This window comes from Pimephales promelas, chromosome 15 (genome assembly GCF_988280905.1).
Source record: "Pimephales promelas chromosome 15, fPimPro1.hap1.1, whole genome shotgun sequence".
In the NCBI taxonomy this organism is placed as follows: domain Eukaryota; kingdom Metazoa; phylum Chordata; class Actinopteri; order Cypriniformes; family Leuciscidae; genus Pimephales; species Pimephales promelas.
The window spans coordinates 25,095,413-25,113,618 of NC_142783.1; the positions used below are offsets into that span (position 1 = coordinate 25,095,413).

At 39.5% G+C, this 18,206-nt stretch overlaps 1 protein-coding gene across 2 annotated transcripts in view; it reads right to left on the reverse strand.

Moving 5' to 3' along the window:
* Positions 1-16,373, reverse strand: part of ush2a (Usher syndrome 2A (autosomal recessive, mild)) — a 198,181-nt gene extending 181,808 nt beyond the window's left edge. For both annotated transcript variants that reach the window (XM_089120408.1, XM_039669219.2), the window contains exons 1-3: positions 15,945-16,373; positions 13,715-14,367; positions 12,142-12,307 (exon numbers count right to left, since the gene is read on the reverse strand). In XM_089120408.1, coding sequence (XP_088976534.1) covers positions 12,142-12,307; positions 13,715-14,247 — 699 coding nt within the window. In that variant the 5' untranslated portion in view covers positions 14,248-14,367; positions 15,945-16,373. The remainder of the gene's footprint in view (positions 1-12,141; positions 12,308-13,714; positions 14,368-15,944) is intronic.
* Positions 16,374-18,206: the final 1,833 nt, after the last annotated feature.

Sequence of the window (18,206 nt, forward strand, 5' to 3'; positions counted from 1 at the left end):
TAGTTTCGTATATAAAAATGAACTAACACGTGGTATAACATTATAACTCTCAACACACATTTAAATGCCGTTTAGTGTGATAGTGTAACGTTAGACCAAGTGAAGCAGCGCTGTGTTAACTAACCTCAGAAGTTTAATTTGTCTAATAAACTGACCTGATCTTATAATATACAATAATAGCTAATTTTTGAAGCTCGGCATTCGGACCGTAACTAGTGCGAGTGCACGTTTGGACATAAATCGTGAGCTTTGATCTACTCGCTCAGTGTGAGTAGGTAACCTTGCTGAAATCGCACAGTGTATGTCTGGCTTAAATGGTAGAGGTTGTCTGGGACATTAAACGCAATCACGCAAAACAGGAAAACTCACGTACTCACTAATACTTTGTTCTTTTCTTTGTGCTCTAGCAAATTATTTTAACTAAAACTTTCCAAATTGTAGATTTGAAAGAAAAATTCAAAGAAAGAAGCTTAGTGGTGCCAACGTTGAAGTCGTGCATCCATGGTGTAATGTATCTAGCCTAACTGTAGCTTTTTACTTCTGGAAATTGTATTTAGGCTTCAAAATTCATAAAAGTTGTGCTATTTTGATTATCTTGATCAACAAAACATGTAAATGTCATTATATTTAGTCAGTCACAGAGCTAATTTTCTGCAATAATCCAAAAGCCAATGAAAAATATCCTATTGGCTTATTGTTGAGGGAATCAAGGTAATGCTTCATGTAACAGTGCGTGGATTTTTATCCCAATGCGTCTTTGAAATGTCTTGGAAAAAAATTGTAAAAACCATGATGTATGAAAAAGTCACATATACTGCTCTTCTGAGTTGTTGTTGTTGTTTTTTTGCCCATTTTTATGAGCTGTATCATTATGTCACTATTAACCTCAGCATGTTTCTTTTAAAGGTGGAGAACAAAAGTCATTTCTGTTTTGAACTACTTGTGTCCCAAGTCAATCACTTGGTTAGCTCATGTTGTGTTTGAATGCATGTGCAAAGTGTGTGTTTGTAGTGTGGGTTTGGTCACTGGTCTGACCTGTCTGGAACGCTGCCTTATGAGCTAAACTGGTGTGGAGGTGGTTTCAGCTCTACAGCAGATTAATAACTGGACGTTCTTTGGAGCTCTTAGTAACGTACTAATCAGCAGGTGCTGACATCTTAAAAGCTCCTCTCCGCTTTCAAATTGAAAAAGGGATATTTAATCTGCAGAGGGATTTACCAGAATGTGCAACAAATTTATACCAGTATTTATATAACAATGGCTATTTAGCAAAGGTCCAACTAGCAGCAGACAGAAACTACTGCTGAAACGAACAATCATTTATTCCTAAATTATGGTGGTTTTACATACAGTAGGCACAAAAAACAAACAAACAATATATTGGAAATGGTGTGGGAAATGGATTTCCCTCTGTGGGAAACGACAATGCTAAGATACAACAACACCCTAAAAAAACAGAGCCAAATGTGTAACTTTATCACTAGCTGACATTAAGAAACAGTAATTCTGCACAACAAGGTTCAAATAATGGAAAAGGCAAGCTAACCATTCTTCATCATTTGAAAAGTAAGATTGAAACTTGCAAAAACTAATTGTTGAATGGGTTCAACACTTTAGACAATTAAGTGAAGTCATGAGAAGGAAACAGATTATTACACTTTAAATGTTAGACTCAATAGCAAACTTACAGCCCATACGATTTGCCTGCATTGATTTAAATGAAAGCAAAAAATATCGGGAAGAAAGATGGAAAAACCTGGGAGGGAAAATAACAATAAAATATAGCCTCTTTAAACTGGAGCAGACCATCTGACATGAGATTTATGAAATACTTAAAACCCTTTTCATGTGTTAAAGAAAGACAATTTAGCCAACAGGGAAAACAACAGGGCACAATCTTTCTAAAATCTAACTGGGGGCTTTTTATATCAGTGATTTCATAATTCACACCAAAAACAATGTTGTGATCTTTGGGCTTGAAACATAAAGCAGGGCTAGATACAAGCTTAACCTGAAGCCAAGTCGTCTGCAGCAGCATGAGTGACAAACCATTCCACGATAAAGCCCTTTCCATTTCGGCACTGGAGGAGCTGTCAGGGCCTCTAGAAATATTCCACTCTGGATGAGGGTATCAGCGCGAGCAATCCTCCTCTTTTAACGCTGATACCTGCCGGAGCCCTGCCCTTCTATCTGAATGAACGCTCTCTCCCGCCACCTCATACACACTCACTCACACATACATAACCGCAAACATGTAAGATGTTTTATTTATGGCTTATAGCAAGGCCTCCCTGTGATTCTTATCATTTAAATGAAGCAAAAAGGTTTTCATATTTGTAATTTGTTACATTATCACATGTTTCACAATGCACCGAGGGGCCAGTGTAGTGATGTGAAATATAACAAGCAGAGACAGGAAGTTTGCAGCATTGCTATTGACGCCAGGGCTCCTCTTCAATGTCCGCCATTCCAGCGCATAGAAAACTGATGAAAAGCCAATTTCAGCTTTATCACATTAACGCAGCCATGAGAGAGAAACATTTGTTCTACTCAAGTACACTAAAGATACAATTACCAATCTCACATATACATGTTTTATATCAGCCTTCTTTCTCCTGCTGTGAGGATGGCAACAATATATTAAGACTAGCATGACAGTTTATTTAAGAAAAGAAAATTGTCTCTGTGGTGCTGGAGAAGTCAGAAATATATAAGGCAATGTGTCAGGGCTTTTAATAAAGGTAATAACTCTTGAGAGGCTATGCTTTACACAGAAAGCATATCATGAGATTTTCTTTGACACAGTTTACTGTGTCTGAATGGAACAGGAATTATTTCTATTATTAGTATAGTTTCTAGAGTTTTAGTTATGTGTCAGTTAAAACGAAAAGGAAAAAGAAAAATTATGCTGAGGACCCAGGCAGAAAATAGCAGCAGATAAGCGTTTATTTATTTATTGTTCCTTTCATATTTTTGTTTGTTCCATATTGACACTGTAATGATCAGGCTAGTAGCAAAAAAATATTGTTGTTTTAACTTAAAAAAAAAGTAAGTAACCTGGTTGCCCTAAAAATTTAAGTTCTGGAAAAATTGAGTTAATACAATGAAGGAGATTGATTTAATCATCATAAACTCAAAATATGATGTTATCTGAACTACATAAATTATTTAAGTAGATTTGACAAAAGAAAGAATGTTGTGATTACAAATCATGAAATTTTTTTTTTACCGTGACAGAACAGACAAGAGAGTGCAATGGATACGACTGCAACTTTGACATTTTAAACTGAAATTAGTAAATATTCATAAACCCCACTGTCTGTAAACACATGGCATAATTGTTTTACTGGAAGCTGTTTGTTTTTACAGCATCATTTATGGTCTTCCTGCTGGGAAAATTACTGATGCAGGAATACCTACAGTAGATTTGTGGTGAGTTACATTCTTTTTATATCAAGATAATGATTTCAAGTAGACTGTTTCTTGAAAACATGACATTTACAAGCAAGTTACAAGTGCAAATGTTCCTAATTGATCCGGTTGTCATTAAGGATATTAATCAAACATGCTCTCTCACCAGTGAGCGAGGAGGGTGAATTCAATGTAGCTTCAATGCAACAATGGAAAGACCAATATCTGCTGTAAAAGTGATTTTCCGAAAGAGATTTTTCCTGTGATCTCCCTTTTCTCTTGTGTCTGCCTCTAAAAGTAATAGGAACATTATGCAAATCGATGGCTATAGGCCTACTGCTAATACACAAAATAGTTGCACAAAATGCTCTCTGAGAAGCCATAACAAAAGGTAAGGTTTAAGACAATCCACCAGCAGACCAATAAATATACATTTATGCCAGTGTCTTTGCTTTTTTATATATATTGGTGTTTGCTAAGGAAAGCATCATCATTACTATATTGCTTAATCTGAACCAACTCCTGGTTTGTGTTGAAATGTAATATGTAGGAAATGTGTCATATATATAATACATAGCCCTTCAAAATCATGGGATGTTAAAGCAGTTAAAATGTTGATATAACCTTTATGGAATTGAAAATCGGACCAAGTGAGTGAGCGCATACATCATTCACTTGCAAGATTACCAGTCCTGAACAACCATCAAAGTAAAATAACCAAGCCCACATTTCATGCAGCCTCTCATTATTTATTACCTCCAAAGATGAAACATATAATTGAGCTAAATGTCGTGCATATGGGATGTTTTCTGTTTGATGAATTGCCGTTTATTTAGAAATGCCGGAAATGTTTAACATGCCGGCGCATTTTAGCGCCTGACTTATTGCTGTCCGGCCTTATTTATGTAGTGCGCTGAGTGCTGGTGTGTTCATATGACTTTGCTGTACACTTTACAGATTGTGGATGCAGGGGCAGCGTGCCACGAGCTACCCATCCATCTCCTGACAGGCTTCAGATCCAGGACTGTACACTTCATTTTTTCCTCTACCCATCCCTCTCGCGCCTTTCACTAGCAATAAACACATGCTAACCAGGCAGAAGGGCAGTGGCAGCTAAACAGAGGAGACATAATCAGCTCCGCCACATCTGCAAAGAGCCGCGACCCCGCAGCTATGACAGATTACGGGACTCCGTTGCGGCCACACAACGCATTTGATCTGTCTGATCAACACGGACGATTTCCGGGATGGCACTCGCCCCGTGGCCGTACGCCCGTCTGTCATTGTTACTCACGCCTGGTCTGAGGGACATAATATACAGTGAAATTTTGCATATCAACTTATGGCCATTACCAGTTTCGCAGGGAGCTCTGCCACTCAGCATTGCCCTTTTTGATTTATATCCATCCGCCACTGATCTTCTCTGACTTTAATCTGAATAAAGACTCCTGAGAAAACTTGCCAAGGAAAGCCTATCTCTGGGTGAACGTTTAATTCCGTCTGACATTGATGCGCTGAAACACATATAAACGCCTTGACGGACCAGATTAAACAATGCTCTGTTCGTCATTGCCTGGCGGTTCTCAAAAGGCCTGTGTGATACGACACATAATTTAAACCAGTATATTCATAAGCACTGCGAGAAGTGCCGCCCATGTCCTGAAGAAGTCAACTCCAGGAGCTTACAGCAGCAAAGACTCTAATTTCCTGTCAACACTTTGGGGTGATTTATTCACCACTCGTGGCCTCCGGTGCCCGTAGACAGTGAGCTGGGGAAAGGTGGAAGCTCTCCTTGCCTCCATCCACCTTGTTTCACCTTCACTTGCGCTGCCAATCAGTCTCCATCACTCTGGGTGGCACGAGAAGCTCTGAAAGGTCAGCTGACCCGCTGCCAGCTCCCCTGCCAGAGCCAGAGGGCAGCCTGATAGCAGTACTGATGTCTCCTCTGCTTCAGATTGACTCCTGTGCTTCGACAAAGTTTATTCACAGCAACCCTATATCTATAAAGATAAATATCATGATATTCAAATGTATATTTTCCATTTTTTTAATCTATATTTTCACTGTTTTATTGTGTAAAGCAATGAAAAAAAGCTGCAATCACAGTTCACAACAACAGGTGAGGGCTTTGAGTCTATTTGTGTTAAAGACTATTACTAAACATATACTGTGAAAGCGAGCTGCCAACAGGCCTTTATTATACGGCATGATCTTTTTTTTTCCCTCACAGAGATAGTTTGACTCGAGGCAGCCAACTACCCTTTGCCAGCCCCACCACCTCACCCCGGTTTTAGTGGTCCTCTGGCTCAAGGGGCCTTGGGCCACAGGCTGGCTGGCCTACTTATCTTTGGGTGGGGTGAAGTTCATGCAGGGTGATGAGGCATGTGCACATTCGGGTTAAGAGCTTGAGACTCGGCAGCTCTTGGCCAAAACAAATGTCCCCGGAGAACGAGCGTCTACCACAGTGCAAGCCTCTGCGATCGAAATGCCACGGCCAAGGCCTGGACCCTTATGGAAGCTCTAATTGTGCGTGAAAATGTTCATTAACTTGTGGAATTCTCACGAACTTCGAACAGCCAAAGACAACATATAAACAGCCACAAGAGCGCAGATTCGGAACACTTCCCCCAGGAGCTGGAGAATATACTGTTATTGGGGACGTGGCCTCTCAGATTTTTGAGCCAAGTGGATTTTTAAGGCTATTTGACCAAAAAAATTATTTGAAAGGTTGAAAATAAAGTAAACGTGAGGTCAAATTTGCAACATTTTGCAGGTAAAAAAGGTCCATTGTCTACTGTCAATAGCACAATGATGTATGAAGCACAGTTCGCACTTGAGGTCACTTTCTAACCAAGCAGCTTTCTGTAGGTTAACAGGGCGGATTTGTGTGAAAAAACTGAACCCATTGTCAATCATGTGGATTCCTATTGAAATTACAGAATTTGGCCCATGAAAATTTGCAGAACAATGGTAAATGTCATTGTACCTTTGCACCATTATTGAAGAAAAAACATACACATGACGTATACACATCTAAATTTGCTCGGTGCAAGGCCACTGTCTTTTATAATACATAATTGTATATTCAATGCCTTTTAACTGTTCAATAAATAAGAGGATAATATTGAGTTTAACCCTTATGCTGCATTAGGGACATTTTTGGTCTTTTGCAGTTTAATTTCTTTGACCATTTTGGCTGTTTTAATGCAAATGGTATGAAATTTGGCAAAATTGTGACTTTTTGGATACATGTAAAAAATGTGATCCCATTTTGCAAAATATGTATAACACACACTGTGTAGATCAAATAGTAACACTCAGCACCATAAAGACCAAAAATGTCCCATTGAAACCCATTAAAACATTGTTTAAATCTGAGGCTGTCAGTAATACATGAAACATGATTTTTGCACAAACATCCTTTCATTTTGAAGCAAAAGCATTATATTTGCATTATATAGTGTATTCCACCAGATGACATCACTACATATTTATTCCCTATGGGTGGAAATGCACCTTATTTTAGGCAATAGGCAATGTTTAATAGGTGGCCATTTTTGGTCTCTAACGCGCTAAGTGGGATTTTTTGCAAAGTGGGACTGTGATAATCCAAATCTAAAGTTTTCTCTTTGCATTTAGTTTATTGAAAATAATTGAATTTTTGTGTTTTTTCCTCTTATACAAATCGATGGTTTCGCAAACAAAACTGGTATTTAAAGGGTTAAAATCCTGAAATTGAATACATTTTTGGTAGTTATGATGAGGACTGATGCTGGTTAAAAGATTTAACTTGGTAAAAGTGGAAAATAATAATAATATATAATATTTTAGGCAATGTTTAATATGTGGCCATTTTTGGTCCTTAATGCACTTAACAGTGTTAAAAATCTAATGCAGCACAAGGGTTAATATTTATAAAAAAAAGCATGTGACATTTCTAGTTTCTTGACTATTTTTGCTCAGCCAACAAAAAGCTGCAAATGAAGTCAAGCAGAATTAACTGTTGCAGGTCTCTGAGCAACACACAATCAAGAGTGGAGTAGATCAATTCAATTCAGAATGTGTAACATAGGACAGCTGGATCCAAATGCAGTGAGTTTACTGACAAAAATAAAAATAAACAAATCAAAACACAAAGGCCGGAGAAACAGGACCAGACTGAGTGCACCACCAAAACACAACATCCATGTAAGACTCGACAAGGAACGCAAGACACACTGGGGTTTAAATGCCCAATGGATAATTGTCAAACAAGACACAACTCGTGAAAAATTAAATAACTAATCAAGAAGAAAAACTACAAAGGACTACAAAACATGGTGCAAATCCACACAAGACCAGGGGAACACAGGCTGGGATCATGACAAGTTGAGTGAATGATTCAAATCTCACACTCATAAAGACAGGGATGTGTTAGTCTTTTTTAAAGAATCAGTGTTTTTTAATGAATCCATTCACTTAATTATTCAATTAGTCACTTGTAGAGATAGTCACTTGTGAATGAATTGATGTTTGTTTTTAATTAAATCGGCTTATTCGACAACTCAAATGGATATCAATTCCGAGAACGCAATCAATGAACAGAGTTCTCGTTGGAGACCAGTCTTGCCAGACGACCTTGAAAGAACAAACCCGGAAGGACGAGAGGACACAAAACACATCGTTGTGAGAATTGAGATATGCTGTGTGATCTTGTTGCTCAACTGACCATCCCAGTATGTTATAAGTACCGGCTAAATACAAAATATAATCACAAAGAATTGTCACAACCGATTAAAACAATTCTTTCATATTATTAGACATTATTTTCATACAATTAAATATCTTTTTTTTTTTTTCCAGCTTCTAAATAGAAAAAGAAACTGATTATGGTTTTATTTCAGCTTCTAAATGGAAGAATCTTAGTAACTCAGTTCTGTTTGACACAGGCAAGCTCTCTACTTGGCATCAAAGCGGGTTTTTAAATTGTAACCAAACACGAGATCTGAAAGTTAGAGCAGACAAAACAATGGTTGTGACACGGATACCCTATAATGGACAAGATGTAGATGTGATAATGTCCACTTGACCAGCAAAGAGCTCCATCAAAAGAGTCCCAACCTTTATACGCAAGAACAATGAAGTTTTAAACATTTATAAGAGCAAGTTTTGTCATGACAGGTACCTGACACGCATTGATATGATAATTCAGATTTACATTGAGGAACTGCTGTAATCACTGCTCATTTTCAACTTTACCTCTTCGACGACTCTTTTCATGTGTCAGCTAAGCTGTGATACGTTCACGGTTTTGAACTGACGTGCAAAGAGAGACAAAAAGAACGCTGTTGTACTTTTCCTCCCTGGCAAGTCTTATGCCACTCGATACTTGCTTGATCTCAATTATGGCCCATATCTTCAGAGAGACAAATTACTCACAATAAGCAGTGCAACAAACAACTGACAGGAGCCCACTGTCGCTCCTCATCGTCATCCGGGCAGGCAGCATAAAAGGCATATCAGTCTTCTCTAGCTTCTCCTCCTCTGTTGCTCTCACTCTCCTCTTAAAGTAATGACTATGGACAGACAAGCACCTACAGATCAACTTTTCTTTTTTCCTGAAGCCTTTCTAAATGCTGTAATGTTGTATTCCGTTTGAGTGTTTCTTTTTTCCTCCGCTCTCTTTATCTTGGAGTTTCCTTTGACTATAGAGGCTTCCTCCACAGACGGCAGAAAGACAGCTAGCCGTCAGGTCGCTTAATTATTTGGCGGTGTGCTTTTTACAAAACCATACTGGCAGACAGTAGCCGAGTAAAAGACAACTAATAATATCAAACTGACCCGTGAGGGAATGTGAAAGTAAAGTGATAACGATTATGCTAAAAACCCAGTCTTATATTAAAGTAGGAAGAAAAAGCAAGGGGTAATGATGTATTACAAACAAACAACATGTAAATCTAAGCTCTCTGCCATGTTCTCATGCTTTTTGTAAGGACTACAATATTTCAATGCAATAAAGAGTTTTGCACAGTCAAGAGGGTCTATATCGGTTTTAAAAAGATATGCAAAGGGCAGATGCATAATGCATTTATATATTTGTTGAATAGGCCTAGTTACATACATAGATGATGACAAAAACTGAAACAGATACTTAGACTATGTCAGTAATAGCCCTCCGCAAGCAGACCAGCATGAAGGCTGAAAATAGGCTAATTTTGTCCCTGGAATACAGTGACCGGCCTGCAGTTTAAATTCCTAATGGGCACAGAGAATATATCTTATATAGTCCAAGTCAAGGCTGTCGCAGGAAGGGAACATATTACCTCTGAAGGTAAGGCTTTGTGGGAAGGATCTCATTATCATAATAATGTTTTCTGTCCCAGAAGTCAACCTGCTATTCATAATCTGAACGATTGCAATTTAAAGCCATAATAATCACTACTTATTGTAAGGTAATACTCGCCACAGAGCGAGCACTCTGTTTCCTGATGCTGGCCAAGTTTATCCTCTACTCTTTCTCCTCTCATTTCTGACTCAGAGATACAGGCAGCCATTCGCAAAGCTGAACAATGCCAGAGAGCCAGTCCTGATGGGGCTGACTGGTACTTTGTCTGTGAAAAATGCTTAGAAAGCCGAGAATGAAACATGACCCGGCAATTCCACGTCTTTGTATTTGCATCGCTGCATTGGATGTGGATCATTCTTTGAAAACAAAGGAGAGGCAAAAGCAGCGGAGTATTTCTGACAGGAATGAAGCAGGAGCGACTGGGCCTGGTGTGTGTGTTGATATGTATTCAGAGCGGGGTGTGTGAGGGGCTGACCTGCTCTCTTCCCCCTTCCTGCCCTCACAGCTGCAGGAAAGCAGATGTTTACCACTGTAATTAACGCCTTCTATTCATGCATCTTGTCCAAAGTGGAAATCTGTTGTGACATGGGTTCAGTGAGAACCTGCTGTGGGTTCTCCCGACACAATATTAATATCAATATTTTCCAGCAGCTAATTACCTCAGATATGAATGGAGCGTGATTTAGTGTTGCCAGAGCAACACTACATGACACTTGACTAAGCTTATTATCTATTTTTTTCTGCAGTGCTAGAAAAAATATTAATCAACACTGTCAGCTCAGCAACATTTGTAAGTTCAATACATTAAAATAATCTTAATCACATCAAGTGCCTTAAAGGGTTAGTTCACCCAAAAATGAAATTTCTGTCAGTAATTACTCACCCTCATGTTGTTCCAACCTTCTTTCAAAGACTTTCCTTCATCTTCAGAAACAAAATTAAGATATTCATTTTTGCAGTTTCATACGTGAAATCTCCATGCCCACAGGGAAGGAAATTAATAGTTTAATAAAGTCGTTATTTTTGTTTGTTTTTTTGCGCACAAAAAGTATTCTCGTCGCTTGATAAACTTAAGATTGAGCCACTGTAGTCACTTGGACTATTTTAACGATGTCTTTTATAACTTTTCTGGGACGGCCAATTTAGATCCCTTAAGAAGCCTATGCAGGAGTGATCCAGCTCTCAGATTTAATCGAAAAAATATCTTAACTTGTGTTCCGAAGATGCACAAAAGTCTTACGAGGTTGGAACAACATGAGGGTGAGTAATTTCAGACAAAATATTCATTTTTGGGTGAACTAACTCTTGAATGTGTAAATATTAGTGCTGTCAAACGATTAAAATATTTAATCGCGATTAATTGTTGTAGTTAACGCGATTAATTGTCGTAGCGATTAATCGCACATTTTTATCTATTCTAAATGTCTCTTGATTTCTTTTTCCTCACATTTTTTTTCTCATTTTAATGCTCTTATCAACATGGAAAAGTGGATCGGCTTGCTTTGTGCAAATGTTTTTTATTGAAAACAACATTGGCATATACTGTGATCAATTTCACTCTAACATTCTCACTTGGAGCAAATAATCTCTCACACAACGTAATACTGTCCATCAATAAAAGGGTGAAAGAAATACTGATATTGAGGTCCTGATATTGACGAGGGGGCGGAGAATTCGCATTATCTGTGTGTGTGTGTGTGTGTGTGTGTGTGCTTGGCAATCAAGTGGTATTTCAGACTGGACGTGCTGCGATGATGATAGCACAGTTCACAACGACAAAACACACAGATCACTTTGATCTTGTCAATTGAACCATATGGCAACTTTCTAGTAAAGTAAAGTTTCCATTCAGAATCTTATTAGCCTCCATTTCTGCATCTCACGCTCGTCATCCACTCAAAACGTAACGTTAACCAACTATTTGGCCGGCTCGCAAGCCCAAACAAGTGTGTGCGGCGTTCCTGTTGTTTTGTTTCCGGTCTAGCAGGTCTAGCTTTGGTCGACGAAGCAATAAAACGTCCTCCCCGTGTGGCGCAAGCCATTGAAATGAATGGGTTTCAAAGCGCAGCGCCACGCATGCCGCGTCCTGTTGCAAAAGCATATGAAAAAAAAAACTACAAAGTTTGCTAGGCCAAAAAGACTGTTAATCACACAATAAAAAAATTGACACTGTTAAAATGGGTTTGAGTTAACGCCGTTAATAACGCGTTAAATATAGTAAATATACCTAGTAAATAGTAAATATAGTAAATAGTAAATATACATATCACCTCTGAAACCACTTTTCCACATTATAACCAAGGCCAAAATAACATCACGGCTATCTAAAAGCAATCTAAACAAATCCAAATTTTCCAATATAAATAACCACAGAAAGAGTAAGAGAAAAGAAACATGCTGCCTACCTGTAGAGCCATGTGTGTCCAGTGGCCAATGCTAATGTGACCTGCAGTCTTCATGCTTATGGAGAAGTTTTGTCTGTTCTGAATGCTGTGGTGGATCTGAATGTCTTCCTTCGAGACAGTCACCAGAAGCACCAGTCTGCCCATTGCGCTCTTTTCGATTAAAGTCCTGCACATTAAGAAAATAAACATTAATGATTGGATGAGGCCCATTTCGGTATTCAAAACATGCACCATAAAAGAATATCCAACATTTTGCATTGCATAAATACATCTTTATATTAAGCGCTTCATAACATTTCATATAGGCTAGAACAGAGAAAGACATTAGCAAACAATCAATAGCCACACCTTTAAAAGATCGGCAATGAAAATCCAACAACCCTCTTTTACTAGGAAATTCCTTGCCATCTGAAATGAACATCACTCTGACATTTATGCATGTTGTATCAATATTTTCCATTTGCCTTTTCTTGTTACTCAAAAACACCCTCATACGCTGTCATATGAAACACCATTACAGACGTTTTACGGGAAACGGCAGCATTTACGAACACAGGCCACCGCATCCAATAAATCATAAAGCATTTGTACTCGGGTTGCGGCTGGCCCCGGAGTCAGAAACATCTCACCTATAGCCAAGCTTTGCTGCCTGCTCCACTTGCAATTAGGCCAGGTTTCTCAAGGGAAGGCAACGTTTTAGTATTCAATACGTCTAGAAAGGCAAGTGTTCCAAAAAACTACGTCTGAGCAGTGTATATTTTAATGTCATATTACCAAGGGGATCTTAGGCAAGGTATTAAACACAGGACAATTAATTCACTATAAGAACAGAATAAACACGCACGCCTGTTGACTCTGCCTCGCGCCACTTCAAGGAGAGAACGCGTCGGATGAACAGCCTTGACCGCACAGACTCACTTATTTATTTTTCAACACTACACGCTGGTGGCTTTCTCTCTCTTTTCATGCTCTGCACTTGATATAAAATGCTGAAACAGTTGTTCTTCTTCTATAGCCTGTCTGACTCCATCCTTTCATCCCATCACCCACTTTCAACTATATCATTTTCTGTGCTGTGGAAAAACAAAGTGGCCTTTGAGTTGATGCTTTTTTGTCAGAGCTCAGGAAACACTGTGGCAATTTCATTTCATTGATCTAAAACTGGCCACAGCTGGTCTTGCCGGAGCAGAGCAAACAGGGCTCAGAGCTTTTTCAACTTGGCAGGACTCCTCGCAGAATGTATTCCATGTACTAACATGGTTTCAAAGTGGAGATACAACAGAGGAAATGTCTGAAAATGAGGTGAGGACAACCAACAGCTGAGTGGGGATCAACTAAACAGGAAAAGCCATTTTGAATAAAACCAGCTCTGGCAAGGCGAGCGGTCGAGCTAATCCATATCGGGTTTAGATCATACAGCGGTGTTCTAACAAGTCATTCTTTTCCTGGAACAGAACAGGTATTGAAACTGATCCGGTTGATTAAGTAAAATATTCACTCTCTAAGTGACAGAAACACTTGCACTGCCTCTCTGATCTTCTTAAGGGAAAATTCTGGACGCGTGTCTACTTACATTACAGTGTCTTGCTCGAGTTTCAGCCACACCGTTAGAGTAAATGAGCTTGCTTGGCCAAAGCTTAGAGTTGAGGGGGAAGCCGGACAACCTCTCGAGGTGGGAAAGGTGAAGCTGGTGGAATCAGCCTCTGCACCTGGGTGGTGGTCTTGTGCATCACTTTTCCAGCACGTGCTCACACCTGTGGCGAAAATGTCGGCGTAGTCTGGCGTAGAGGAACTATGCGGACACTCTTGGATACAGAACTTCTGGATGCAGGTGAGGAGATCCTCCTGAACCTGGCCGGCTTGACAGAAAGTACTCCTTTCAGGAATTCCACATGTGGCCCTTGTCGGTGTGGTGCTGACAGATTTATATGCCCCTATGTTCTCGAGCCTGGGGAAGTTGCCCTGAGGGGCAACCAGGCAGAGGGAGGCATAAAAGCCCAGGGTGTACAGTAATAACATAGCACCTTTGTGCCCAAGGAGCCAATTCGTCGTTGGTGCCGAGGTTGCCTCCTGATGTAGTGATCTTAAATAAGTAATGATGGTCATGCCGGTGGTGACATTTTTACAGTCCAGTGCCTTGGGTAAGGCAGCGCAGCTTAATGGCACAATGTCAAAGAGGAGGCCAAAGCCTTCACATGATAGCTAGGATTTGGGCCCGTCAAAGTCCTGTAGAAAACCAAAGGGAGAAAGGAAGAGTAAAACATATGTGAAAACATATTTATGAAAAATATTATACCCTGACACCCTCCCCGAGGCTCTTAGGATTCCACTTGATGCAAGAAAAGCTTAGAAATTACTTTTACTGGTGAATCTGAATTGCACTGGGCATGGCTTTCTACACTGAATTAAAGTGACATTACAAAGAGGAGAGTTATAATATCCTTTCTAAAACAGTGCTCAGTAAAGACATAAAATACAATAATGTACAAAAAAGAGATGAAAAACAAATCAGGTAGGTTTATAGGGTATAGGCTTCTTTCTTAAAAAAATAAAATAAAATAAAAAACCCACAAAAATCCAGAGTAACAGTCTACAAGATTGATGATTGAGTTATTTGAACATACGGTGGCTGAGAGAGCTCAATGCGCTGCAACTGAGAAAAAAAAAACACATGCAAAAAGAAAACCAACCAAAATACTCAACGCAACCAAATACACGCTCTGCAAATACTCACAAAGCAACTAAATACAAAACAGGCTGCAAATAGCACAACATGCGAAAACACATGCAATTAGAAAACCACCAATAAATTAAGAAAACATTCATCAGTTTGCCGATAAATGTGCTGCAAACACTCACAACCAAATACAGAAACAACAGAAATGTTTCAAGGGGATGCCAACAAGTGACATTGTTCAATGTCTTCTCGCGGTGTCTGTGTTTTTATTTTATTTTTTTTGTAACATATTCAAATTCAAATACTCAGCAGCACAGATCTGATCTGTGCTTGTGAGTGCAGCACAGCACATTTCTATATATTTGGTTGCGTTGTGAGTATTTGCAGCTTTAGGCTATTTGGTTTGCGTTGCTATCAAAACAGGTTGCATGAGCCACCTTGAGTATCACAGTAACAGAATGAAGAAAAAAAAAGCAAAAAACAAGAAACCCCGTGGGAAATTTGGCCTTTGGTCAACGGTGAAGCTACTTAAACAAAGACTTTCAATGGGTCGACATTTTAAAGTACTTTAAAGTTTGTGGGTTCTCCTCAAGAGACAATTATCTTTTGGTCCCTTTATATTTAGGCAACCCATCAACTAATTTGAAGACCTAAACAAAACACTTACGTTTTTGTGATTATAGTTTGTAATACGTAAAAAAAGAAGAAGAATGAATTCCTTGATGTCAGCTTGACGTTTACCTCTCTGACAGCACATTGTTACTATGGTTTCCTCAGCCAACCGAGACTTATGTTTTACGACTTCTATTTAGGGTAACGTTACTCGGACACACTTGTGTGCTTACTTACGTTGTTTGAAAACGCTCTTTACACTTCTCAGTAAAAGAACACATACGTTTAAGCCCCTATGTTTTATTTGGACTTTCTTAATTAGCCAGCTGCCCTGAACCCACCAATACGCACCATGAACAAAAGCAATGGCTGTATTGTTTAAACGTCTTGATTAGTCTTTAATGAATAGAAGGAGCATGTGTCGCATTAAACTAATACAAGCAAATATTAACGGGGGAAAACCACATTAGAGATCCATAGGCAACGTGAGACTGAAAACAGACTATATTCTTACCTCGGCGCATGATGATGAATTCAAGGAGCGCGTGGCCACTCTGAGAAAAGCAGATTATGAGAGTTTGCCATCTGCTCCTGTCCTGAACTTGAACGCTCGATCACTTTAAAACAATTTAGCGAAATGCTGATAGATAACATGCACGTACATATCCGCCGCGAATAAAAACAAAACACCTGTTGGCATCATTGATCGGTCGCTGGAGGAAGATGTCAGTGTTACTGTCTCGATTTAACAAGTGGATCTCTTGGCTCAGGAACGCCACTCGACGTCGCTAGGCAACCTGGCACAGAGTTGCTCATTCAGGTGCTGGACTCCGGGAGGGGAAAGCAGGACAAAGGATTAAAGAGAGGGGGCTGAATGAATGCACTATGTAGGGATGTCTGAGTATCATTATGGTCCATGACGCATTGCTCACTCTGATCACTGGATGGCATTACATTGTCCAAATGTCGCATCCTTCTCTGTGCGTCTTAAACCCACTTGATATGGGCGTAAATGAAACAAACGATTACTAGTAAAGCTTGCGCCTGCTTTAACTCCCAGAGACCCGATCATAGACATTAATTATATGTTTTGACTTTCTTGAGAAGCTTTACTAGTATTCTAGGATAATGAGTTTTGGATACATCTGTGTGATACTTAAGTTTGTGGAATATTTTCTTCACTTAATCAATCCACTTTAAAATATGCATGCATATTTAGAGGCCTACGGTGCTAATTACATTTATGAAAGTCTGTTCATCTCAGAGTAGTCCTGCATTTTCGCTAGATTCATTATTAGGCTAAAAAGTAGACTCATTAACTGAATGAGCTTTGTTGTGTGAAGAGCCTAGTTTATACCCCATAGCCAACGAATAACATAATGTTGCATTTTTAGTACACTTATTTTGTTGGATGTAATCAGTTTTCAATCAAAACATTGAGAATTAAAAAAACAAAGTTGAATATACTTGGGAAATTTGTTCCAAAAATAGACAAAAAGTAAAGGTTATGCAAATGCAAGCTGACAGGTCGATAGGCCTAGAAATGCGAGGAGCCTCCTGAAGCGGAGCCACTGAGTGTATCCGCTCAGGCATTGATGGTGGTTGTAGCATGAGGCTCGACGTTGATGCTTGGCATAGCAGATGGCGAAGGGTTGACAACCTCCAGCAGAGCCGGGGCTGGAGGACTGGCTGAGCAGGGTGGTGACGGAGGCTGATGAATGCTAGACTGGGTCAAAATTACAATATATTTTCCATGCAAGAGTCTGTGCTGTCTAGAAACAGTGATAAAGGTTGAGAGAAAACAGGAATGCCTCTAATGCCGTGTGCTCACACCCATGGCCAGACACACTGGGTGGCTCTTCTTCTGGAGCAAGTGTCCACGCTGACCTTTCATTTTCAAGGACTGGCTGACGCGTCATGGCGGGTGGTATAGCTTTCCTCCGTGGTCGATGGTGGTGGAACGGGCTCTGGGTCCAGCTGTGTTCCCGAACGGAGGTAGACACTCTCCAGACACAGGATGATAGTATCCCTTCAGTTCAAGCCCAGAGGTGTCTGGGAGGTCTACGGGGTGATGGTAATTCGCCCCGATCAAGAACAGTGACTTCAGGGTCTTGTCGCCAAAGGGGCTGGCGATGGCAAGAAAGCAGAATTGTCCAGTTCAGGTTAAAAAATCCTGCCTCTCACGAGCCAAAACAGAAAATACTGAATATTCCATTCCTTTTGGTCGGTTGTTCTGTCACAGGATTAGGATGAAGATGATGGATAAAGACTGGATACAAATATAAACATGATTTAAAGGGATAGTTCACTTTGAAATTAATTGTTGATATGTTTTACCTCAAGGTCATCCAAGATGTAGGCGTCTTTGTTTCCACAGTATTTTCAATTTTGACATTTTTCGGTCAAATCGTTGTTGTCTGTCAGTCATATAGTGCAGGTATGGGGATCCACGACGTCAAAGAGAATGCAGAGAGAAGTCCAAATTAAACATGATTTAATGACTCGTAAATGTAAGTACACATTGATGGCCTAAGACACGAAACGAGCGATTACGTAGGAGTACATATGAGGGATTACAGATTTTTTTTTGGCTTGACCATCCCTTTAACAATAAATTCTAATAATGTTACATCAACAATGAGAACTCTGGTACAGTATTAAAATATAAGGGTATGTAAAGCAAAAAAAAAAAACACACAAACTGTCACGGGTGTGGGTGCAGGCAGAAGAACAGGCTGAGTCCAAGAAGCTCCAATATACAGATTTACTAACAATT